The sequence below is a fragment of the Cuculus canorus genome, chromosome 22 (assembly GCF_017976375.1).
Source record: "Cuculus canorus isolate bCucCan1 chromosome 22, bCucCan1.pri, whole genome shotgun sequence".
Taxonomy (NCBI): domain Eukaryota; kingdom Metazoa; phylum Chordata; class Aves; order Cuculiformes; family Cuculidae; genus Cuculus; species Cuculus canorus.
In genome coordinates, this window is record NC_071422.1 from 1,054,525 (window position 1) to 1,080,090 (window position 25,566).

Consider the following 25,566-nt stretch of genomic DNA (forward strand, 5'->3'; position numbering starts at 1 on the left):
GAAAGGAGTTAATATCAAATCCATCTTTTAGTTTCTGAGACTATTAAAAGTAACTTTCAAGGCATTTAAGGGATAAATAGGCATATAAGAAAATTAACTACAGGAGCTAATTTCCATGACTAGCAAATTGATTATAGCTGGAAAAATCGAAAAAACATCATGCTGTCATTTTACTGGCTGGAAGTGAATTGCTGCTGGTCAGCTGCTAGGTTGAAGAGACACACAAAAAATGGAGGAGAAAAACAGAGTAAGAGCCCAGAAAAATGTGAGGGAAACTGGATATTAAATCATGTATTCTTTGGGTCCAGCTGATTGGTCAGCTGCATGAACATGGCAGACACACCAACTTTACCAACAGAAAAATTTTATTCTCTTTGAAATCCTGTGTCACAAAACCCCAGTTTCAACATAGCCATTATCTTATTTCTGAGAGTCAGAAATGGGGCTCCTAGCTACATCCATGGCTTCATTCCCACCTCACCTGTCTAGATCAGCCTGACAAGCAGTGAGGTTTCCAGCCCCTGAGCTGTGGTTTGCACTATTCCCTCCACATTTCTCAAAGCCCAGTTGCTTTCTGGATTTTCCTCTGGCCAGGATTTGCCATCTTCTCTTTTCCTGGCTTTGTCATGGTGAAAAAAACCCTCTGTCTCACACCTGGACGTGTGGGGCTGGATAGATTTGGAGCCCAGTCCATTACCCAGGGAAGCCAGCAGGGACCATGGTGAGAACTGTTAAATATTTCCATAACCTTTGATGTTTTCTGGTCTATACTTGAACCCTGGTTTCAGACAGGGAGAGCTAATAGGATCAAGAACTCATTAAGCAACAGTGAAAAGTTGATACATAGGTTGTTTTGATCAGTTACTGGACCTCCAAGTCTTCTCATCCGTAGCCATGACAGATCTATTTTTCCTGGCTTATGGAGTCCAACCATTACATCCCCATATGTTTTGCATTTTAACACCCACCTCCTGAGATTGCTCCTCACTTGCTTCCTCACCGGTTCTTTCCATATCCTGGTTGTATGAAGCTTTCTGTCTGCACAAATAGAGAATCCAGCCTTGCAGACAGAATTAGCTGCACTGTGCCAGGAGCTTGGCTTCTGGTGTCCTTGGTAAAAAGAGAAGTTGAGAACCAGAGCATGAAGGATCTTTTCTTCTGCTTACTACAGTGTTTTTTCTTCCCCCGTTTTAACTATAATCTCTTTAAGATTGAAAGTCATTTCACATAACCAGAAAAATGATTCCTTGGATGGCAGTAGAAGAGACCAAGTTATCCCGTGTGAGGTGTTTAAAAGCGAGTTGTGTGTGTATGACACTGTTCTTATAATCTATAAAGAGAAATATGCTCAGGTGCTGCTTTGTCTTACTTTAGATAATCCTGACAAGTATGCCCTGTAGTCTCTATTTCTGTCGAGAAACAAATGAGAAGCTCGGGACTAGAGGCCAAGGTTTTGGATGGAACATGAGATAGCAGAAATCTTCTCCCTAGAAGTTCAGGAGTTGGTAGGGGTTACTTTGGGATCTGTGATATACAAGGTTTGGCTGAGAGGATGAGTTTTGTTATCAGAACTGACACTAGTCCTTGAACTAATGCTTGGAAATGCGTTGATTCATTCCTGCAAATCCAAGAGTGAATAAATTATTTTTGTTGTAAAAGAAGCTTTTTGTTTTGAGAGAAGGGGCTCAGTTTCTCTATGGAACTGTTTCTTCTCTTCCTTTGAAATCAAAGGTAAGGTATAGACATGAGACGGAGGCTTACCTACCTACTAACAAGGCTATAGAGAATTGGTGTTGTCAGGACGCTACCTCAAAGCTTACACAAAGAAAGAAGTTAAGTTCAGTTTTTAAACTTTCAGCAAACTTTTATTATTCACCCAAAACACATCTGCTACGGTGACATTTCTGAACAGCCCAAGATATTCTGAAAAGCTTTTCACATACTCTCAAGTATAAATATTTTGATACAAAAAATAAAAATAAGAAACCCTCCAAACCCAACTGCTTGTGCTCACATTCACTGATGCCGTGGACAGCCACGGCCCCTCCACTCCATGGCTAGCCAGACGACAGCTGTAGGAGACAGGCAGCAGTAGATTCTTCCAGCCCACGTTGCTTTTTGTCTTGCCGGTGCCAGGAATCCAGGAACAGAAGAGTCTGAAAGGTATTGAGATGCACTTGCTGGCTTTGCAGGTGCTTAGAGGTGCAGGCTAAGGAAGGAGCTAGGGAGCCTCTGGATGAATGTGATGAGGGTGCCGTGTCCATCGGCAGCAGCTCCAGCAGCACTTGCCTGTGTTTTAGGTGCTAATGATGGTTTTGTAGCTCCAGATGAGGACATGGAAAACAGAGAGACAAGCAGTGGGGGCAGATCTGCTGGGGCTGGTGACACCAGTGCTGCCCTCTGTTACAGAGCCACTGCCACTGGTCATTGCACATTATCAGGACTTACCCAAGAGGAGTCTACCTCAGACGGGTGCTACTTCTCTGAGGCACTATGAGAATATTTGCTGGCTAGGAAAGCTGAGCTGTTCTACTTTCTATATTGTACAGCAGCTATAGATAAACCCAAGTAGCAGCAGCATCCTATCCTATCTCGTCTGCAAAGTGCAGTTAGAGATAATTAGTATATTTCACCTACTTACTGACAAATGCATCATGCTTACAATAATAAGCTGATCAGCGGCTTTGACATTTTACACTCAGCATCTGAGTTAATTTTAAGTCACTTTGACTTTTAAATTAAATTATCTCATGCATAGAAACAAAAGGTGCAGAAGAACACAAAGGATTCACAGTACTTATTAACACATACATATATATTAAGCTTTAAATCAAAACCAAATCTTTCCAGGTTTTTCTTATGCACTCTATATGATGAAACAAACATAAGCATGGTCCAGCTCTTCCACACACAGTGCTCTGCCCATTATTCAATGTCTGCTCTACTATACTTCTTCCCTTTTAATCAAATACAGGTAGACTAGACTCTTTAAACAACACAAGCTGGCCATAGCACCGTAGCTGAGCTGCCCTCCTTTATAAGTGAAGGAGTTCTAGTTTTCTTACATTAGGAAGGAGGGAAAAAATATTATTTTGGAATCTTAGATGATCTTGTTCTCCAGGGCTTCGATCCTTTTTGCCACGGCTTCCAGTGAGCAAGAGTTAAGGGAAAAAAGCAACAGTGCCCATTGGTGGTTCATTGCTCAAGTCCTCTCCTGGCTTGAAAAACAGATAAAGAATAGAGCTGGGAGCAGGTAGTGGAGGAATGCTATCATCCTCTCTCTGGCATTTCCCAAACTGCTCAGGTTTGATGAACTTTTATTAGAGGTAGGAAATGTTCATGCATGCATACACACTCACATGCACCTATAAATTTACTGTAAAAGGAAAAGTAAAAAATGTGAGAATGATTGGAATGTGTTTGAGTGGCTGACAGAGAATCCCTGACCTTGAGCAGTATGGGCTGCATGAAGAGGGGGGCAGAGTGCTTTTCTTAGAGTCATCCAGTGTGTCTCAATTTTCTGCTCTTTTCACTAATTGCTTTTCATGATATGTCTGGGAGCAGCAACCCACTGGGTGAGAACTGCTGATTTACTCTGACCTTTGCATAATGTGTCGTGGATTTCATTCAACTTGAGTTAAAGAGTAGAAAATATACTGTGCCACCGATGTAGCAAAGCACAGAAATGTGTGAGTAAATTAGAACTCTGTTTTTAAAACTATATTCTCTCTTTATTCTCAGTAATGAAAGATCTCACTAGCACTTTGTGAGTCGCTCCAAGGTTTCACTGATTCCTCTCTTTATAAAAAAAATTTTTTTTTTCTTATTTGTAACTTTATTCTTTTTCTTGTTATATAATTTTAAATTCACCTCACTGGAGATGTTTGCACTGAGCAGTTCCATGAAAGTCAGTCTCTCCTAACAGAGGTTTAGCTGGCTGGAAGAACCTAACCCTGCGACTACTAAACCTATCCCTCTGATTTTACCCAGGCCACCAACTGTACAGCCAGAAGTGATTTGTGGTAGAAAGCACCCAGTGTTATGGACAAATTTAGGCAGCCAACTTAGGTGTTTGCATTGTATACTTTTACTGTCAGACAGAGTCCTGTCCATGGAGCTTTAAGGACCAAGTGAATCAGCTGCACGTACACACCAGTGGTTTCCTCTGTTCACAGTCCAGTGTAGCCCCTGCTGCTGCCAGGCCTCACGTTCTGGCCCGATTCACAGTGCCGGCAGCTTGCAGGGGTGGCAGCAGCATCCTGTGCATGAGCTGTGCTTCCACATTTGTCACATTGACTCATTTAAGCTTCTTTCAAAAAACTGACCTAAGTCTTGGTGCCTACAGCTCACTGCTGCATTGCAGTGGTTTGACATGTTGCACTCTGTCTCTATTGCTTTTGATCTCCCTATTCTGTGTCAGACCTGTAGCTACACGCTTATGCGCTCCAGTGCAGGGACTCTTCTTGCTATAAACATTAATAAACCAAGAGTTTTGTTTCCCAAATTGGTGAGGCTTGGAGCAACCTGATTCTGTGTAAGGTGTCCCTGCCCATGGCAGGGAGGTGGAACAAGGTGGGCTTTATGACCCCTTTCAACCCAAACTATTCTGATTCCATGATTTCACGTGTGGATGTTCCCACTGGTCCCTCTAGAAAGCACAACTGAACCCACTGAGTTCTGAATAGAGACAGCTTCCAAAGGATATATTTCCGCTGCAATGAATTTATGAGATCTTCTACTTTTGTCTGGAACTTTACAATTGATTTACATTCACATGGATCTTCCTCTGTGAATCAGAATATCGAGAAGATGAGTTAAGTGGGGAAAAAAAGGATTAAATCAAAATCACAAGTGAAACAACGCAATTCTTATTTTCTGTATCACAAACATGAAGGAAATCAAAATATCATTCCTTCTAATTATCTGACCAACTACTTCTGGCTTTAACCTCAAATCACTGGAGACTCACATTTCAGTGCTACCTGGATTTCCAGTTTCCTAAAAACCCACTGACCTCTATTACTGATACTTAAAATTTGCCCCCAAAATAGAGATCTGCCCAGATACAGCGCTCAAAGGAGGCTCTCTGTGCCAGTCCTCTTCCCAAGAGCATCTCCTTGGAGGACCACACTCTTTGCTGCTTATAAACTCCTGTGAAATAAAACTTTGGAGGCACCTTATACCACCTGAGAGCCAAAACTTGTTTGAGCTTTGCTTCAGAACTCCATTTCAGAGTGATGCGTATTTATCACTTTGCTAAAGTACATCAATAATTCACATATGTTCTTCAAGAAAAATTAACTTAAACTGGAATAGGTGTAAAAGAGGGTACCGAGCTGTTCAGGAAAAGAAAGAAGGTATTTACAAGAGCACAGTGAATCAGCTCAACTGCTCAGCAAGTGGAAGAAGAAAGACTTTTAAAGGGAAAGTACAGTACTTGCACAAAAGCACAGCAGGATTAAACCAGGCATAAATAAACTAAAGCTGGATGTTAAGAGAAGATTTCCATCCACCTGTTGATAAATACAAGCTGGCACTGGAAATCAAACAAATATTTATATTTCCTTTCCTATTTTTTTAGGCCCAAATGTTTAGATATTTAGCAAAAGTGATTTTTTTTTTTTTTTTGCAAACCAGTACTTTTTCCAAAATGTATTCTTACTTTTTTTTTTTTTTTAAATGCTGATATCTAAATATATTTGCTTTGTCAAAAGGTACTTTTTTTTTGTGGATGGACTCCTGCTTTTTAAAGTAGCCACAGCAAAGAGAATCTCTGTCTTTCAAGCCTGGCTCCCAGGCTTTGCAACCTTTGGAGGGTGTCCCTCTCAGACTTCACCAGGAGAAAGGAAGGTCCCATGTTTAGGGGTGTGGAGGATAGGGCACTTGCCCAGCATGACCAAGGACATCCTCATCCCAGCTTCATCTGTAGTGAAGCAAGGAACTCAATCTGATTCTCCTGAGGCAAAGCCCCTAACTTCCCAAATACTTTTCCTCTCTAATATATACTTAGGGAGAAAAGCAGATGAGTCACCTACTAATAACACACCAATTTTTACACGGCTATCTCTTGGTTTTGGCACAAATAACAGTGTTAGATATTGCAAAACAAGGGAAAGAGGAGATTAACATTTAGCATTGTGCATTATTTCACCGAGATGATGCTGTAGAGCATCTCTGCATGCCATCAGAACAGTGGAGATCTCTGCATTGTGCAGGGCCATGGGGCATTCAAGAGCAGGTCTACGCACTCATGGGGATGTAGAACTGAGCTTGGCAGAGCTCTCTTGGGAACTGAATGAGCTGCATCAGAGCTGTATGCAAGGTGTCTTGCTGGGAACTGGAAGGAATCATTTGCTTATCAGGACAAAGGAGCCTGGACTCAATAAGAGAATGCCAAGTTCCTGATGAGCCTGACAGCGTGGACCTCGGAAGCACTGCAAGCTATTCAGTGTCTTAAATGAAGCCTGAGTGTCAGGGATTCACTATGATCTGCCTGATCAAGCAGATGCATTGCAAAGGGCTAGTATTTCACAGGAGGCACATGATTCCTTCAAAACCAAAGTCTAAACTTTGTTTAGACTTTGTTAAACTTTGTTTAGAACATGGTTGTTCATTTTCAAGTGATTTTTAGACTCAGTTTATTTATAGGTCATTATTTTTAAAATTTTATGTTATTTTTTACCTTCTCTTGTCATGCCTGTCTCCAACTCAGTCCTCTCTCAGCCTTTGCTTTACGAGGCTACCCCAAAGTGAGTAACTTAGCATTCAAGTTTCCCAAATTTAGACACCCATGAGTCATGTGGAAGACCCTACAAACTTACTTTAACTTGAAATGTGTCACCCCTGTGGTGCCTATTTGACTGCAGAAGCAGCCAGTGGTTTGTGAGCTTCAACTCAGATGTCCAGTTTTTGTGATGATCTTAAAATTAAGCCAAATAAATCAACCCTAAGCTTCTCCTTTAAAAGCAACTCTTCATTCCTTGTGTTACTTTTGGATATTCTCAGGACCTGGTACAGCCTGAATTCATCATTATTGAAAAAGAAGGGAGAGATGGGCAGAAGGGTAGAGGAAAAGGGAAAAAGCTTGTAAGAGGAAGAGATGACTGAGGTGTAGGGTGGCTGTGGTTCAGGTCACTACCCCAAATGTTCATGTCTCATGGTCCTTCCAAGTACTTTGCAAATGCGATACACTGAGAACACAGAGCTCTTTCTAACATCCATCTGAAGGGGGATTTTTGTCTTTCTGCTTCCAGCCTTCAAATGCTGTGACTAAATCCCTGCTATCCCCAATCCCCCACTCTCACCAATGCAGATTTTCATTTGCAGCTTCTTCCCAATCTTGCTGATGGTTCTGAAGTCAGCCGTGTAGAAGTAGTGCTCAGCGACAGGTTCTGAAGCAATTTCCCTCAGCTCATCCTCAACGGCATTGCCAACTCCTACAGCAAACATCCTAAAGCCTGTGAATGATAAGAGTGTGTCAGCTGAACAGAATGGAGAGTCTTGTTGCTTTGGTACCAACACCCTGTCAGTTCGTGCATCCGTGTTTATGTTCTAGACACAGTCTCCACACAGATCTGTAGATGTTAACTAGGAAATTAACCCCTTTACCCTCTCTTATAGATTTATTTCAACCAGGTCAAATAAGGTTCAAAGTATTTTTTGCAGGCAAAGTCTCACTAGAATTATCCAGACATTACCAGCACCACAAGAACAATGTACTGGTGATATAAGAAATGATATATGATCATAATGCATCGACAGGATCATGCATCCAGCTAACAGGAGAGTGAAAATACAGCAAAAGGAAACAGTGGAAGTTTTCCAAACAGCCTGAAGCCACCATTAATCAGCCTACATAGCAGCGAATTCCCCTGTGCAATGGAGACCTGTGGTTCAGCAAAACCGGAGCTGAATCTCATTCAAAAATTGCAACTCATACAGTTTGTAAAGAGCAACCCACCCTGTGAGTTAAGAACATGTCCATGTGTTATGCTTCACTACCAAGAGATTGATTGGCCACCTCTGGCCTAAACCTGTTTCTATCAAATTGAACAGCAGTTTTCCCCTTGTCTTCAGTGGCAACACCATTAACCCCTGCTTTGAAACACTTGTGTCCACTTGACCACGTCTAGACATGGGTATAACTCTCCCCTCCTCCCCTTTTTTCTTTGTCTTTCTACCTCTGAATGTGTCAATATTTGGGTTTTTTTTAAGCTCGACTCAAAGGACATGACTGGAGTTAGAGCATCTTGTTATTTGTCCTAGTGCAGTCACTGATGAACAGGTGCTGGAGATCTCTGTGCAGGGGCAAGAGAGAAAGAAGAAACAAGGCATAATGTTTTATTGTCACAGGGAATAGATTCTATCGCTACGGTTTATATGGAGCTTTTGTTTCATAAGAGCTGAATGTCCCCATAACATATCAACATGCTTTGCAAACATCAGCTTTTCAGGATCTCCTACCTGAGCTGATTATTATGTGCTAGCCCTTAGTCCCATCTAGTGGTCACGGCTGAAGTTAAAAGAAAGCAAAGAATTCAGCAATTCATGAACGCATTCATGTGAGCTGCATCCATTTAACACAGAGAGGTCAGAAGACTGGGAACTTCTTTAGCAGGTCAGCAAAGGGGCAGATCTCAAGATAGTTATACTTCGTGGTGTTTACACGTATAAATACATCAACATTCAGCCACTGCGCACTTTCAATATTTCAGCAGAAGCTTCTTATTAGTGTGTCTGGTTGTGCCTGGGATTTGGACAGGGTTACCTCCTGCCTTGTTTATTCTTCTACTTCTTCATTTTCTTTTCCAGCCCTTAATGGTGATACAGACAAGCCACGCTTGGCCCTACAACTCCCATTATTCTGCAGGGAGCTCTCTGATGGTCATCTTTGCCTCATCATGAGTGCCAATGAAGCTGATCTGTCTTTCATTATCAACATGAGATAAATCCTCAGCTTCTCCCTGCGGTTTCCTTCACATTTGTATGAAGCATGCTGGCCCAGTGTGCATCCCCTACTCCATCCTGCCCAGCAGAGAGACCTCCAGCAGACTTAGATCAAAACCGCAGAGGGGCTGTGGGAATGAAAACGAGCAGCTGGGAAACCAAGATATAGCTGAACCCCAGCCAGAGCTGCTCCAAGGTCTTTGTGAGTGTGCAAGAATAGTCAGGCAAAGTGACTCTATTGTAACGTGTCCTAAGTAAGAGACATCTCCAGGAAGTCATTCCCAGGTTGATACTAGGTGCAGTTCCTGGTCCAAGGGAGAAACAAGCCATGGGAATTCAGGAGACCTACCTAAGTCTTTGGCTTTCTTAGCAGCATCAGTGATGTAATCTTGTGACCGACCGTCAGTGAAGACTATGCCCACTTTCGGGACGCCAGGCCTAGCTCCATTGACGATGGAAAAGGAACTGTCAATGAGGTACTTCAGAGCCTGGCCCGTCATTGTTCCTTTCTCCATATAGGCCATTTTCTTGACTGCTGCTTTGATGTCCTTCTTGTTCTTGAACTGCCCCAGTGGAAACTCCTGTCTGACAGAACTGGAGTACTGAACGAGACCAACTTGGGCCTGTTTGTCTGACACCTCCAGCGAGTCCACAATTTGATTGATGAATTTCTTCACCAGCTCAAAGTTCTCAGGCCGCACGCTCTTGGATCCATCAATGAGGAAAACGAGATCCAGAGCAGATCCTGACCCACCACTGCAAGCTGAAGCAAAATATGAGAAGAGAGCAAAAGAAGACAACAACTAAGACTCCAATTAATTATATAGGAAACAATGACCCTAGTTTCATTTTATTCCTAATGTAATAGAGTTAATCAATCAAAATTCAACAGGAGTTCACAGTAAAGTTTTCAAATAATTCTTGGTTATAATACATGGTTTCCTTTTCTACCTTTTCTGAACAGAACAAATTTACCCTGTCTCAGCCCCATCCACCATACAACTGCAGATCACAGCTCGGCTCAGTGCAAATGAAAATCATTACATACCGCTGCAGGTCTTCCCATCGCTGTTCAGTGTGAAACCCTCTTTACAAGCACACTTGTAGGTTCCTGGGGTGCTGATACAGATCTGCTCACAGTCGTGGTCTCCAGTGGCACACAGGTCTGATACCACTGTAAGCAAAAGTGTGGATTAAATCACAGACTGCCAAGGCTTCTCGACCCAAACCCTTCCCAGCCTACACACAAAGCGTGGTATTTGTCCCATGCAACCGGTGATAACTAAATCCACTCTGCAGCCAGATAAAGCAGCAGAGGTCATTACTCTTGGACAGTGACTGAGATAAAAGAGGCAAGGAGAAATTTTCACAAGTCTCTGGACTTCAAGGCACAGTCAGGGCTAGAAATAGTCTCCCTACTGAGGGCAAAACCCATCTTTCTGGTGAGCATCTCATAATACATTTCATTCTCCAAAGCTACTGAAAAAGGTCTGGTTTCCAACCTACCATCTGTGCTAGCCAATACTCATTTTTTTCCAGCACAATTATGATTAGTGAGTTCAGCCCCATGTGCAGTTGTCTTTCCTGGATGGGATTCATGTCCAAACGTAGTTGGAATTCACTTCAGAACTACCCATGCACATGCGGCTTTCAGATTTGCTCTCTACAAACATTTCTGCCTGCTGATGTTAATGTGGATCTGACTCCTGAGGTGCTGAGCAAACAGAAGCTGGATGGCAGCAGTTTGAGCCAGCAGTGTTCGGTGACTGACAACACTGTCACAGCTACAGCAATGATGATGGAAACCAAACTTGAAAGTAAACAGATTTGGTTGAAGCAAATTAATTTACAAAAACAGGGGAAATCTGTGCAGAAAATGGAGCATTTCTGGTTCTATCATAATCACGGAAAGTGGTACAAAGTCTTTCAAATTTAAGGGGCTTCTACTCAATATTTCAAGTTGTGTTCTGCTCTGCGTATATTTAGCTCTTCTGGCCTTTCCAATTCACACATATGTGCTTTGTGCCAGTGTAGATCTTTCCAGCACATACGTAGCTTACACCACTAGGAATATTACTACCTATGCATGGCTGTAACACAGAGGTCTCAGGCTGAATTCTCTGAAGGTTTCAGAGACCTTATTATCTGACTAACTGACTATTATCTAACTATTATCAACTGGATCTCCTAAAGCCTCCCTTTTCGCATGTGGTTCTTGAGCTTGAGCTGAGCTGCACAGTTCTTCCTGCCGTCAATACCCACAAACAGTGCTTTGCAATCACAGGTGGTGTTTGGGTACGTCTCCGAGGATAGTTTTGTGCAGCTGCTTGCATAGCATGATAACAGCCCACTTGGCAGTTAATACGGTGCCATTCTCTGTTAGCTATAATAACCCTCAGCACAGCACTTCCTATGGATGCATCTCTGAGAGTTTTTACCATGGGGAGAATTTTGTCATCTACGTGTTAAAAATGTGAAAAGCAAGACATACAAAGGACATTTTTTTCCCTTCAGCTTTTTGAATGACGCCAATGCTAGAACTTCAAAACGCATAGTCAGGCCTTTACACCTCTGGCTGACACCTCGCTCCAAGGCAGCCAACATAAACTCCCACAAATACTCATGCCCTGGATTCCACCTTCTTAAATCTTGTCTCTATCCCCCCTTTAATATGTAGTATTTTTTCTCTTCTTCTATGAGAGTTTGGTGCACCTGATTATAATACATGACTCACTTCACATTCCAAATTTTCCCCCTTCCTACAAAGGAAGGAATTTTCCTCGATGAAAAGCCACTCAACCCCATCATTTCCAGACTGAAAGTTGAATCATGAGATTTTACACCTCTTAAAGCAATTAGTCTTGGAGAGTTTTCCAGGTCCATCTGTGTGTACGTGTTTGCAATGCTTTGCCATGGGCACCATGGGGCATCACACCTTCTAAGAAGTGTCACTGCATGTCTGTGCTTTGACAGGCTGGGCGTCGATCCCCCCACGCCTCTCCTGCTGACACAGAAAATGGGTATTTATAGACCGTCTCCTACAGGCTTGTGGGTACGTTTGAAAGTAACAAAGCCTTCTTACTGGTTCATGTAGAAGTGCATATGTGTTTGTAGGAAAGTCAGATTCTTTTTATATGCTATGCAGGAAGGCATCAGCTACTGCACCAGCCAGGAGAGGTTCCTGCCTCACAAGCCTTGCAGAAACAACGGCAAAGATGCTTCAGGCTCTAGCAGGGAAGTGAAACCATCCCTTGCTCCACTGGGGATTTGGAAGACAATACTGGTGGGGGAAATTACAAGCCAGATTCTCAGAACTGCCGACATAGGCTTAAACATCAGGACAATGATTTTAGCTATCTAAAGATCATGTTTTCAGGGGTTCTTTTTCAATGCCTGAAGTAGTACATGGGTGATAGTTACAAATTCTTCTGTGTCAATGAAGTCTGGAGCTTTCTCTAACTAAACCCTGAAATTCCCTACCCCAAACCTGTAATTCTTGCAAGGCAACTTCAGTGTGCATGTGCCTTCCATACTGCTTTGTGCTTCTGCAGACCCAAGTGCTTGGAACAAGGAAGAAGACGGATGAAAGATGATCACACATACAATTTCCATGTGAAATGCTTGCTGGCAGCCACTTGTACATCTTGGCTAAGAACCCAGGGTGGTGGTAGGGACTTACCACAGAAAGCTTCTTGAAACTTGTGGGTCAGCTTCTCTATGACACTGTAGCTCTCCACATAGTCCACATGATCGTCCAGGGGCTCGCTAGCGATTTGCCGCAGAGTGTGCATGTCCACCCGGCCAACTCCGATGGCAAAGATCTCGATGCCAGCAGCTCTGGCCCTGGCTGACACATCCTGCACTCCATCCTGGGGACGTCCATCGGTCACAACGATTGCCACCTACGCAAAGAAGGGCAGAGGCAAGCGTGCACTTGAATAGAAGCTAAGATCGCTATTGCTGGTAGAACAGACTGGGTTAACGAGGAAGGGTTCACATTTCTAAAATAAAAGGGTAATACCACTCCCCCGCCTTCTTCTCGTTCTTCCTCATATAACACAAGCCATTCTTTTATGTGGGGCTTGTTTCTTTCTGAGCTGGAAACGTTAAATTGCCTGAGATCTGACTGATTTAATTAAGGGACAACTGGTGCATCGCGCCCCTAAGGAAACCAAAGTAAAGGTTATGTTCTTCATATGCAAACTAATGCTCAAGCCAAACTCTAACTGCCTTCATGAACCCCCAGCCGACACTAAGGACAACTCTAACTCGATCTGGGACACTAAAGAATCTCAGGAAATGTCATGGAAACATCATGAGATGAAGGCTTTCCCCAATTTTATAGATAGTGAAGCTGCAGAAGCGAGAGGGGAAGAGATCTGCCTAATGTCACAGTGTGTGTCAGTGTCTGCCATGATTCCCTGTTCCACAATATGAGCAGAGATGAACTTCTACCCCTAGTAACATGAGCATTGAAATGACAGATGACTCAAGTGGGAACTGAGGATTAGATGGAGCCCTGAACCAGCGGAAAGCCTTCAAGGGTCCTGTGCCTGTTGCTAGATTGTCCATTTTCCTCTTTATTTTTCTTCTGATAAGTGACATTGTCATAAAATCTTCTTTTTTTGTTCTTTAACAATTCATCTGCTCCTGCCACTTTTCCCTGCAATTGTTGTGTTGTGACACCGCTGTCATCTCTGAAGCAAATAATTCAGGTATAATGCAGTATGGAGAAATGTAATCAGCAGAAGCAGGTGAGCTACTAAGCTGAAAAAAACTCCACATCACAGGGAAATACCCTCAGTAACGCAGAAAATAAAGAAACATCAAACAAGAAGGGCAGGAAAAAAATCTATCTGGCAGCAGGGTTTGAATGAGCGATCATCTGGTCATTATGGCAGTATTTGCTGTTCTCCTCTATGCCGCATATGCTCTCCATCTTTCTGAAGAGAAAATCACATCCACAAGGTGCTCAGTTAGGACAATGTGATGACTGTTTTACATCCTCAGGCAGGAGGAAAGCCATCTCAGGTAAAGTCAGAAGTGGTGTTCCCTGCCCCACTCATCCAAGGGGCTTTGGCCATGCAGGTGAGGTGGCTCCTTCCCCCTCTGCCTGCCCTTCAGCTGAGGGATAGCTGAGTCACAGAATCAATAGAATCGTTTGGTTGGAGAAGACCTTCGACGTCATTGAGTCCAACCATACCCTACTAGACCATATCCCTGAGCACCTGATCTGCCTGTCTTTATATCCCTCCAGGGATGGTGAATCCGCCTCTGCCCTGGGCAGCCTCTGCAGGGGCCTGAAAACTGTTTCGATTATGAATGCTGCAAGTACCAGCCCCAGAGCAATACTGCAATATGAAAATGATCTGCTGTCCCATTCAGAGCTTTCTTTCTATGCAAAAGGTGGCTGAATCTGGAAAAAAGGTAGAGCTTCTCAACCAGGTGACAGTCTTTCAGTTCAGGTGTTCATCTGCCCTTCCTAAGGGCTCCAAAATGAAAAATTCCTAGTGGCGTCAGAATTCTGTAACTGGCTGCTTCCAAGGGAAAGAAAGTAAATAAATGCAAGTAATTCTCTTATGGTCATAGACAGAATAAGGAAAAGTGTCACCTAGGGCAGATGTCAGTGTGTGCCTGAAAGGGAATGACCAGGAAAGCCAAAGTCTGACGGAAAGGGGCACTCGGGTTATTTCTGGACCAGCAGCCAAGCCAAGGTGCAGAGCCAGCCATGCAATCGTGCTTTCTGCCAGGAGAGAGAGCCCTCGAATCAGGCACTCAGCAGCTCTGCTTTCTGCACACAGGCAGCAGCTCTGAGATGGGAGCTGCCAGTTGAAGCTTATCAAAAGCCAATGTGTCAGCGAGCAAGATATGTTATCAAGTAGCTTCTGTGAACACTATTGCCTTGTGAACAGGTTTCTTTCAGAAGCTGTGCATCTTTCTCTCAGTGTTTGGAGTGTCAGGATGGAGGTGTTGTGTGTCCTCCTGGACTTTCTCTCCCCAAATAAAGTGATTTTCTGAGTATAATAAGGTCCTTCAGTTCTGCATCTCCAGGGTGGCATCTTCAGATGGACCTGAACCCCAGATACGACCCTGGAGGTGTCCAGTAGCACTACCCACGCCTGGATCTGATGGGGAAGATCATCATAATGGATCTGCTGGAAAATCTACTATAGAGCCCTCAAAACTCGTATTGTTTCTGACCTACTGTTGGAGAGAACAAAACTTGGAGGTGCAAAGAGTCCGGATCAGGAATCAGAAATTAATCAGTGAACCTATGGTGAAGATGAGCATAACAATGAGTTGCACCAAGCACTGACCACCCAGGAGCTTGTCTATGACCGTGACCAGGACCAGGTGCTTACAGAAAGAGTGTAAGAAATAGAACAAGTGTAAAGTGACCTTGCCATCATATGTAGTTATCTTGATAATCAGGAAATGCTGATTTTACTCCTAGGATTCCCCCTCTAGACTTTTTCACTTTTGCAGTGAGTTTCACTATAAAACAAAAAGTCCTTGGCAATCTTAAGGTTGTGGTTTGACTCAATGATCTTAAAGGTCTTCCCTAACCTAAACGATTCTGTGATTAATTTTTATTTTTATAAACCTACCTCCAAATTTTTTTCAGTTTCAGGATCTCTGTAATTCTCTGTGTTATGACCTTGTCTAATTTAAAAAGCTGAGAGTCCTGGTATGTGCCTAGTTTGGTAAAGAGAGAGATTGGAAGACAGGAGCAACCACTACAGCTGGGACAGGCTGCCACTGCTCCGCGTGGAGGGCTCGTGTTGGACTCGGCAGGTACCATGTGAGGAGAATTAAGAAAGGGTGAATGCTTTTGCTGTTTCAGAGTGCTGAGCAGCATCTCTGCCCTAAGGAAACTCAGAAACTTTGTTTTTCCAACGTCAAACTTCTACTCATTTTAACCACAACCTTTCATTTTCCTGTGAATTCCTAACTTTCTGGATCCATCCTGTGTTGCTTCTGTTGTATCAAAATCCCCCATGCTCTCATGACACAATTTATTCTTGGTTAACTAAGACACCAGAGCATTCACAGGCATCCCTGGGTAGCTGTATTTCAGAGTTACCATGTGTAGGCAACCCAGCAGCTAATGAGGTGGTGGTGTCTCATTATGCCGTGTGTAACATGAACATTGCAGCAGCCTGAAAGGAGAATTGGACAGAAAGTTGAATAAGCCCTTGAGTTTCTCAGCAATTTGACAATCTATTTGTTGTTTCTCCTAAAGAAAGATAAAAGTAATTGGGCACCCCTGTAGGTTTTGATAATCGTATAAGCAGAATTTACTCTGAGCTCCTGCAGAAACAAATAGTGCTTTTCCCTGTCCTGGGGTGACATTTGCTGCACAGAGCACAGCCAGACTGAATGATCTTGTGATGCTTTGACCAGAGTCCCACATGACTGACAATCATAGCATGGATTTTCACAAGGTTTTGCTGGATTTCTGCTGTTTGCAAGGAGCAAGGACCGCGTCCAGGGCTTCTGGAAGGCTACTGCATGACCTGTTTGTCTTCTGAAGCAATGATGGAGCCACCATGAGCAGCATGAGGGTCACAGAAGGGAGAAGTTTGCTGGACTTTCAGGCATCATGGAAATAAAACAGAAAAAGTAACCAGGAAACCAAGAAATGCAAATGGTTGTGGAATCTCCTAACTTGGAGGTATTCAAAAGCCATGGTCCTGGGCAGCTGGCTCCAGGTGGACCTCCTTGAGCAGAGGGTCTTGGTTAATATGACCTCCAGAGATCCCTTCCAACTTCAGCATTTCTGTGGTTCTGTCTCTTTGACCAGATCCAGAGTGAAAGAGGTAAAAGACTAGTGATTTTATTATTCTTCTTTTTCAATGCCTAAGATAATGAAAAAGACCACTACTATTCTTCAGCTTTTTTTGAAACATGAGGTTTCAGGGAGATAATGCAACTTCAGAGTTCTTTGTACCACTTTCCTATGAAAAATTGATACTTTAGCCATGCTACTGCAGCAATTTTGATTTTTTGGAAGTGTTTGGATATTTAAACTTAGGGCTTGTTTGGTAACTTAGGAGGGCATAGCAGCTCTACTGCATATCAAGATGGCAGGAAAACACAAGGACTGCAAGAGCACTTTGAGTAAGCTGTCTGGCAGCCCAGCTGTAGACAAGAGCAGGAAAACAGTGCACGAGGAAAGAGATTACTTAGATGGTGTGAAAGAGATTAGTTAGATAAAGATCCAGGCATTTTCATAGGCAGCTGAGTGAAAACTTCTCTTCAATCTACAGGAATGGTCAATGCTGTGTGGAGGGTGTCAGGCTGTTAAAAAAAAGAAATAGAGACTAATACTGAAAGTATTATAAGAGTATTGTATAAATCAGGTCTGTGTCCCAGTCTTGACCTAAATATAGTCACCTTTACTTAAAATAGACATTGGGGAATTAAATAAAGATAGAAGAAAATAAAAAAAAATTGTCTGAGAGTTGTGAATGAATTGGGTAGTGGCCCTAGAGGAAAATGGATCTGAAAAGGACCCACTATTTGTTCCATTTGAAAGGTAAAGAGTAAGAAAACAAATGAAATCAAAGGGACCTGCCTGCATGCAACAGACTGGAAATGAGACCCCACCTTCGGGATCCTTCATTCATAACCCAGGTTCTATTCTAGTCACAACGTATTTTAAAGCTCTCTATTAAAAAAATAATGTTAATAATATTAAAAATACCTTGCATTTTTGCAAGTATTTTTTTTTCCAGTGAACCTCAAAGAATTTGACAAACAAACCAATGTTATGCTCTCTGAATAAAAAAAATTGCAGTTAGGTCTCTGAGATACCCTGTGAGACCCAGGCTATTAGATTTTGCACCAGGTGACTCCTAAACTTGAATAATAGTGTGATCAGGACGGCTCATCAGATGAGCTTTTCTCTCTGGAAACGATTGCATACGAAACTTAGTGAAAGTTTCTCAGAGTGTAAGTTTTCTCCTGTTATCCCTCTTGGTCTCATTCCTATTGCGTCAACCCACCTTTAAGCTAAGGCTCTGTGTTGGCTCCTGCACTTGGGTTACAACGTCACCATGCAACGTTCCAGGCTTGGGGAAGAGTGGCTGGAGAGCTGCCCAGCAGAAAAAACCTGGCAGTGTTGGTTGATAGTGACTGACCATGAGCCTGGCTCAGGTGCCCAGGTGGCCACTAAGGCCAACAGCATCCTGGCTTGGATCAGCCATGGGGTGGCCAGCAGGAGCAGGGAAGGGATTGTCTCTGTGGGCTCAGTGCTGGTGAGGCCACTCCTTGAATTCTGGGTTCAGTTTTGGGCTCCTCACTACAAGAAGGACATTGAGGGTCAGGAGAGCTTCCAGAGAAGGGAGCAGAGCTGGGGGAGGGTCTGGAGCCCAGGGGTTCTGGGAGAAGCTGAGGGACCTGGGACTGTTTAGTCTGGAAAAGAGGAGGCTGAGGGGAGACCTCATCGCTCTCTGCAGCTCCTGGAAAGGAGGTTGTGGTGAGGTGGGTTGTTGGGCTCTTCTGCCAAGTAACAAGATGTGGGATGAGAGGAAATGGCCTCAAGTTGTGACAGGAGAGGTTGAGAGAGGATATTAGGAAAAAATTCTTCTCCGAAAGGATTGTCAGTCATTGGAAGAGGCTGCCCCGGGCAGTGGTGGAGTCACCATCCCTGGAGATATTTCAAAGATGTGTAGACGTGGTGCTTGAGGACATGGTTTAGTGGTGGGCTTGGCAGTGTTAGGTTTCTGGCTGGACTCGATGGTCATCAAGATCCTTTCCAACCTAAATGATTCTGTGATTCTATGACAGAATTTTCCCTCTGTGAGCCCCACAATAAAGGACCATGTGAGGATGGATTCATTCACATTTGCAAGTTGCTTATAATTCAGCAAAGTGAGGGGTCGTGCAGGGTATTTAATTACATCAGCCACCTTTTCAGAGATATTTTGTTAGCTGTAGACCAGCTGAACATTCAGGTACCTGATTTTTGGAGTTGACAGACCTTTACCGGTACCTATTTTTCACTTTTCAGTATTATTTTTGACTTGGCATCCCTGGGCATCTTTTCCATGTTCTGCTCAGTCTTCCCTAGAGCATTACTAGCAGCGATGGAAATGGAAAGTGACTGATGTTCAAAAACGTTATAATCAGGAGAAAAGTCCCAGGCTTCCTTCCTCCAACTGCCAGTCTTTTGTCCAGCTGGTGTAAAGCTTTAGCCACTTGTGAATCCCTTTGCTTATTTTTCTGGTCCAGTCTCATAGCAGAGAGCCAGTACAGCTGGTGTGGGACACAAGGGTCTTGGAAGTGTGTTCAGAATGTTTAGCTAAAACACATGTTGTCAAGAACCAAGAAAGTTGGGGTTGTTCAGCCTGGAGAAGAGAAGGCTGCAGGGAGAACTTAGAGCATCTTCCACTACTGGGAGGGGCTCTGGATCAGCGAATGCAGGGATAGGATGAGGGGGAATGGTTTTCTGCTGCAAGAGGGGAGATTGAGATGAGATCTTAGGCTGAAATGTTTTGCTGTGAGGGTGGGGAGGCCCTGGCCCACGTTGCCCAGAGCAGTGGTGGCTGCCCCATCCCTGGAGGGGTTCCAGGCCAGGTTGGATGGGGCTTGGAGCCCCTGATCCAGTGGGAGGTGTCCCTGCCCATGGCAGAGGTGGGACTGGATGGGCTTTGGTGTCCCTTCCAACTCAAACCATTCTATGATTCTCTCCACACTCAGAAGAGATTTTTCCTGATAACTGCCTCTGGGCTTAGGTTTAGACACATTCATGGTCAAGTCAAATCCAAAGTGACGGCAAGGTACCTGGGGAAGAACTTCTTAAAGAATGAGCCTCCCAGACTGGGAAAGAGGATCAGGAGCAGTGATGCCCATTACAACCATGTGTAGAATTAAGCTGATCTTCTACCACAGTCTTAAATGCTAAATGTTCAATAAAGTCTGTGTACCTGAAGAGAACACCCAGACTGGAGAGCAGAGCCATCGGCAGCCTCTGAAAAACTGGAAGAGCAGCAGAGAACACTGAAACAGCACTTTGCTTTATATCTGCAACTGAAAGGGGCCATTTCAAATGAAACTTTCAGCAGCTCAGCTCGCTTTTACTATGGTGGATTCTGAAATATTTTTATTGGAATATTTTGGGAAGATGAGTGTTGTTCATGGCTGAAATCACCATCTCACTGTGGTGTGTTGGTGCAGGCTCATTGGGAGCAGGGAGCCATGTCCCAAAGGACAGACACTCCAGGCAGAGCTGGTGAAGCTGCATTAAATTTACCCAGACAACTTCTAGCCACCTCTGCTCAAATCAAAGTTGAGCTCTGTTTTCAAGAAGAATTGGGAGGTTCCCACCTCCCAAAGGTTTGCCATCTTTGGCAATTAACTCTGGCTTGTCCTCATATACTCAAAGCACAGAGAAATTCACCTTTCCTCTTTTCTGATTTTTCCAACCACTCCATCATGAGCCACGTGAAAGAAGGATCGTCTGAGAAATGAATCATTTGCTTACCTTATTAAAATTAGGAGATCTCACCCTGGCACCTTCCGAGTCACTAAAAGCCCGGCTAATGGCAAACTGGATAGCCAGACCAGTCATAGTCCCAGTGGAAAGTGGCTCTATCTTCCGGACTGCTTGCAGGAGTCCCGCTTTGGTTTGGTGGGTCTTGAGGGAGAATTCATTCTTGACAGCGCTGGCATAATTGATCACACCCACCCGGGTGGAGTTTGGGCCCACGTCCAGCCCCTCGATCACCCGGGACATGAAGACTTTGACTTTCTCAAACTCCTGTGGGCGCACGCTTCGAGAGCTGTCGATGATGAATACCAAATCGGTGGGTTTGGTTCTACACAGGGTGCCTGGAAAGAAAAAGGAGGGAGGAGAAAAATAATAAAAGGAGAAGGAGAAGAAGAAGGAGAAGGAGAAGGAGAAGGAGAAGGAGAAGGAGAAGGAGAAGGAGAAGGAGAAGGAGAAGGAGAAGGAGAGATAAGCACACTAGAAGGGAGAAGATGGTCTTAGAGCAGCGGCTGAAGCTAGAGGACTTGCAGGCTTCAATCTTTTCTCTATCTGTCAGAGAGGCCCAATGAGACCACTTTAACCTAATAGTTCTGGGTGTTCTTTTTCCTTTCAGAGGAAAGTGTCTGTAAGAAAAGCACAGTTACCGGCAGACAACATGTATTTCTGAAGGAGTGAGTTGATGAGGTACCAGCGCTGCACTCGTGGGAACATAACCCTCTGTCACACCAGGCTGCTGCTAATGTCTACGTGAAACCTGATTCACTCAGGGCAGCAGTAAGGGAGGAATAAAGACGCGAGCTGAAGCCTGCGTGTGCGCTTCTTCATCACACAAACTCTTAAAAGGAGTTATTGCATTTTGGACACGGATAAGCCATCCACATGGATGTTAATTAATGAGATTATATCTTTGTCATGCGTGACCAGAAGCAGGCATGAAACTCAGCAGTACAGATTCAGTTGTGAATCGAGGCACTGAAATCAACCAACCAACCCAACGTGGTCTCATGGTTTTCAGCTGGAGGCACTAATAATGAAATTCTGTAACACAGCAACGACCAGCACCGTTTTATTCCTGAGAGCGGGCGAGGGAGGATGCAACAGAGAGATGTAGAACCACACAGTTGTTAGTTAATCTCTACATCCCCGTAGTAAGACACAAATTTCCACTGTAAAAGGTAAATGGCATAAATAGGAAGCATTAGTGATACAAAGAGCTGGGTGATTTTTTTCTAGTTTCTCTTTTCCAAGTCATTTTCTATCCTAATTTTCAACTGTGGCAAAATATAAAAAGGAATTATATTTTTTAATGATTTTCTAAATGAATTGTTCCATTTTCCCCATCAGATCTATAGCATTCTGTCCTTTTAGGTTTTTTCCTGTCATTTAGCCTGTCTCTGTAGGGACATCAAGTCCTCTGTTAATGTTTGATTTCTGCGGAAAGGGACCATATAGGTTATATCATAGAGGAGATTTCTGTGGACAGATTTTTAAATGTGAGTTCTTGGGCCAACAAATCTGTTCCAAATTATGACATAAATATTACATCTAGTCTTCAATATGAAATCTAATGGAGCTTTCAGGCTTTCAGGCAGATGAAAATAAATACCCTGTGATATATCCATAAAGAATATAATCAGGTTAGTTTCCTGAGAGACACTAATGCTGAATTTGCTTCTGGCTCCCAGAAAGGCATCTCTAAAAGCCGCTGTGTGTTGAAGGGAAGCAGGCAGTGGTTACTTGGTCAGATGCTCTAGTTCCCACTAAAATGCAATGTTTCCCCATGCGGATGACTTTTGTTTTGCCACCATAATTCATTGCAGAGGAAGGGAAAACTCTGCTGTCAGTCCATCTACAGTATTGCAAACCCCTTTACCAGGGGTTGGCTGTGCCCATTTTACAGATGAGAAATTAGGGTACAGGGAAAAGCTCCAAGTCTTGCAATCAGTTCTTCTAGAAATGAAGCGCAGATTCCCTTTGCAACTGTAGCTAATGAATCTCGTCTGGGTTTATTTTTTCAGGAACATCTGAACATCCTTAACTGTTTTAGCAGAAAATATCTCTTAAGGCACCTTTGCCATATTCATTAAAAGAACAGGAAACCTGCCTAGTAATTCTGAATTAAAAGGTGCTTATTTTAGGAATAGCTAGGGCTGAGTTGAACGACTCGTCTTTTTAGTTTCCTGACTTTGATAGTGCTTAGTTGTTCTCCAGTAAAGATAACATTTCCTTTCCAAATTGCTAAGGAGAAGCTGGTCAGTGCCTCCGAGAACACCTGTCATAAGCAACAGCTAAGCCTGAGGTAACTGTCACGCCTGTTTTCCAACTGTCAGTCTGCCCAGGTATGTGCATTAAGCATCATCATAAGATCATTCAAGCATTTTTAAAACCCAGCAGTAATTTTTGCCTTGGCCACCTCTGCTGCAGAGAGTTCTCCGGGTTGGCGGGAGCCCCCAACAGCAACCTGTCCCTGATGCCTCCCCACTACCAGACCCACCAGCCCTTTCCTTTGGGTTTGGTACTTGCTGGCACTAGTTGCAAACTAGGAGTCAGAGACCATGCAGTCTAGAGAGCAGGCAGTTTATCTCCCATCTGGCTGCTCCACACCCCACTTGGAGAGAAAAACAGAGCACGATTTTGCTCAGGAATGGGTGAAGTAAAACGTAGAAAAGGCCCTTCCTCAGCAACCTGACTCAGACCTTCCTGCTCGGTGAGGTTAACCAGATCTCGAGGCATCTGGCCAACTCCTCCTTGAGCTCCTAGCCCTCTGCAGAGGAGAGAAGCAGAAGGGGAGCCTTTGGAAGGCAGAGGGGAGCCCTTTCCTGTCTGAGCATCTTCCAGCCAAAAAAGCAAGCCCCGAGGCTGCCACTGTGCTGGGGGTTAGGGCTGACCTGATACCACCTTTGCTTTGCCTCTGTGCAGACCTCCCACTCTTTCTCTAAAGCAGTGTAACAGGCTGAAACAAACACATCTCCAGGTTTTACAGCCTTAGGAAAATATTTGAGAAAGCTCCTTTGCTTCCCCGACTGATGTTGGGTACTTTTTACTTCATCTCCTTCACAGTCCCAAAGCAGGCTGGTGGCAAGGAGGTAGAGAACCAACACCATGCGTCCCACCACTGAGCTCCCCACTTACCTCTTGGCTGTGGAGGTGTCCCACCAACTCCATAGCTCTGGAAAAGAAGCAGCAAAGAGAGCAGCAAGGCAGAGAAAATCCTGTCCATGGTTGCAGAGGAGCTGGAGGCTCGGTGCAGAGTGGCAAGCGAGAACCTTGGCCCAGAGGTATTAACCTGCCCTTCTTCGGGGAGGCATGGGGCCAACCCCTGACACGTGTGAAGTGCTGGAGGGGGGCACCGAGGAGAGAGAGACAAGCAAGGACTAGGAGAAAATACTGCACGAAGGTGGGGAGGGGGAGGACGGCGAGCCCTGCCAGCCCCCATGCCCTCCACAATGGCTTCATTGCTCGCGAAGGGGCTGGGAGGCTATAAAGAGACCCGCAACGGGCGTGGTATGTGGGGAATCTGGGACTGTAACAGTGGGAGCAGTGAAACCAGCCCTGGGGAACTGGGGTTGACCTGTCAATCACCAGCTCCCATCTGCAAATCCTGGACTTTGCCACAGTAAGCAAACAGTCTGCGGTGTGTCAGGCTTGTGTCCTTCCTCCGGCAAAGCCCGGGGAGGCAGCAGTGGTGGGAGGGGGAGGTGGGAATAAGGTCACACAAATCATCTCTCAGTCCCTGCCTTTGCCAAGCGCAGGGCTGGAAACCAGCCTCTGGCATCAGGGGGCTTTGCTTCCTTGGCTTCGTTTGTGGGTGAATTCTCAGTTGCAGGAGGAGGGAAGAGGAAGAGCAGAGCAAGGCTTAGGGAGGCACAGGGGAAATCGTGGGATGCAGAACAAATTTCTTCCTGCAGGAAACAGTTACTTCTCTGTGAGGCTGTGCCCCCTGAGCAGGAGAGCAAGGAGGGAAAGAACGAACTCGGGAGCCTAAACTAGATGAATAGACAAGAAATTCAGGGTAGATAGGCAGAGTAGAATTTTGATTTATATTTTACAGTGTAGCGTTCAGGTCTGTACGCACGAGGGAGATGCAGCTCCTGCCACAAAAAGCCCAAAATCTAAATCAACAAATAAGACCGAGGGTGCTGCAAGTGAGCAGAAATCAAATGCTTTCTTTACAGAAGAGCAGCAGGGAGATTTAGTACGAGACAAAGATGAATTTAATGATGGGCTTATCACAAAGAGTGCATCTATTTTCCTTTTTAAGTACTGTATTGCCCTATTGTCAGTTGATTAAAGCCCTTCTACTCTGATGGATTAGTCTTGCTCACCTTCCCAGATGCACACCCGTGGAATACTCATCTATTTAATCTGCATTGTGCCATGGCAAACTACCTTTAATTCAAAGCCCAGCTTCTCTTCCCTTACCCAGAGTCACTTTTTATGCCAGAAGTGCTTCAGCAGAGACCAAGATCTCCTGTAGAGAAAGGCTCTTTGATTAGGAAAAAAGAGGACCAGTCCTTAGTGAAGTTGCCAGGCTATTCTTAACTCTTTCAACATGAGAAGTGTTAATTAAAATATTAAAAGATAGCTATGTTCTCATGCAAAATCAGCATGGATCTGCCCCACTGCTATTTTCCCAGGCACACGCCCTCAGTCACAGGCTTTCCACCATCTCTGGAGCAAGCTGGACATTTTTAACCAGAAGGAGCAAGTGCTTCAGATGAGACATATTTTTTACTCTCATTTCACCTGTTTCTGTCATTAGGGCCCTTTCCCAAGCTCGGTGGCGTTTTATTTTATTTGTTTCTTATTTCTGAGCCCCAGGGATTAAAAAGGCTACCATGTAGGGTGTGAATAAAGAAAACACACAGAGACCTTTGCGTATAGGTGTGCGTGCACTAAGAACCCAGTATAAAAACTTCATGTATAGATGTTTATGCTCATGAATGGACACATAAACATGTATGAATATAAACATGATTGCATGCATGTGTTTATACATATAAATATGTGTGCTTACATGCAGCACGTAACTCTCCTCCTTGCTTGCTTTTCATGGATAGATCTGTATGTGCATGGCTTTAGGTGAGTGCCTGTATGTATAAATACTACTCAGTAACATCCTTGTG

General features: G+C 44.1%; 1 protein-coding gene across 1 annotated transcript; it reads right to left on the reverse strand.

Annotated features, from left to right (window-relative positions):
- Nucleotides 1–1,924: 1,924 nt before the first annotated feature.
- On the reverse strand, nucleotides 1,925–23,862 carry MATN1 (matrilin 1). Its single transcript, XM_054086459.1, has 8 exons — nucleotides 23,573–23,862; nucleotides 20,435–20,781; nucleotides 12,626–12,848; nucleotides 9,995–10,120; nucleotides 9,296–9,709; nucleotides 7,305–7,457; nucleotides 4,706–4,786; nucleotides 1,925–3,150 (listed from the first exon to the last, which is right to left on the reverse strand). Exons 1-8 carry the CDS (start codon nucleotides 23,658–23,660, stop codon nucleotides 3,101–3,103), a joined length of 1,482 nt encoding a protein of 493 aa, XP_053942434.1. The 5' UTR covers nucleotides 23,661–23,862; the 3' UTR covers nucleotides 1,925–3,100.
- Between the last annotated feature and the right edge of the window lie 1,704 nt (nucleotides 23,863–25,566).

Bases quoted from the DNA above. Each gene is read 5' to 3' on its own strand.
- MATN1 (XM_054086459.1), bottom strand. From the start codon at position 23,660: ATGGACAGGATTTTCTCTGCCTTGCTGCTCTCTTTGCTGCTTCTTTTC. The intron at 20,782-23,572 runs GTAAGTGGGGAG...TTTTCTTTCCAG, and splicing joins GACACCTCCACAGCCAAGAG to GCACCCTGTGTAGAACCAAA. The intron at 3,151-4,705 runs ATATCCTTTGGA...ACTCTTGCTCAC, and splicing joins AAATTCATTGCAGCGGAAAT to TGGAAGCCGTGGCAAAAAGG.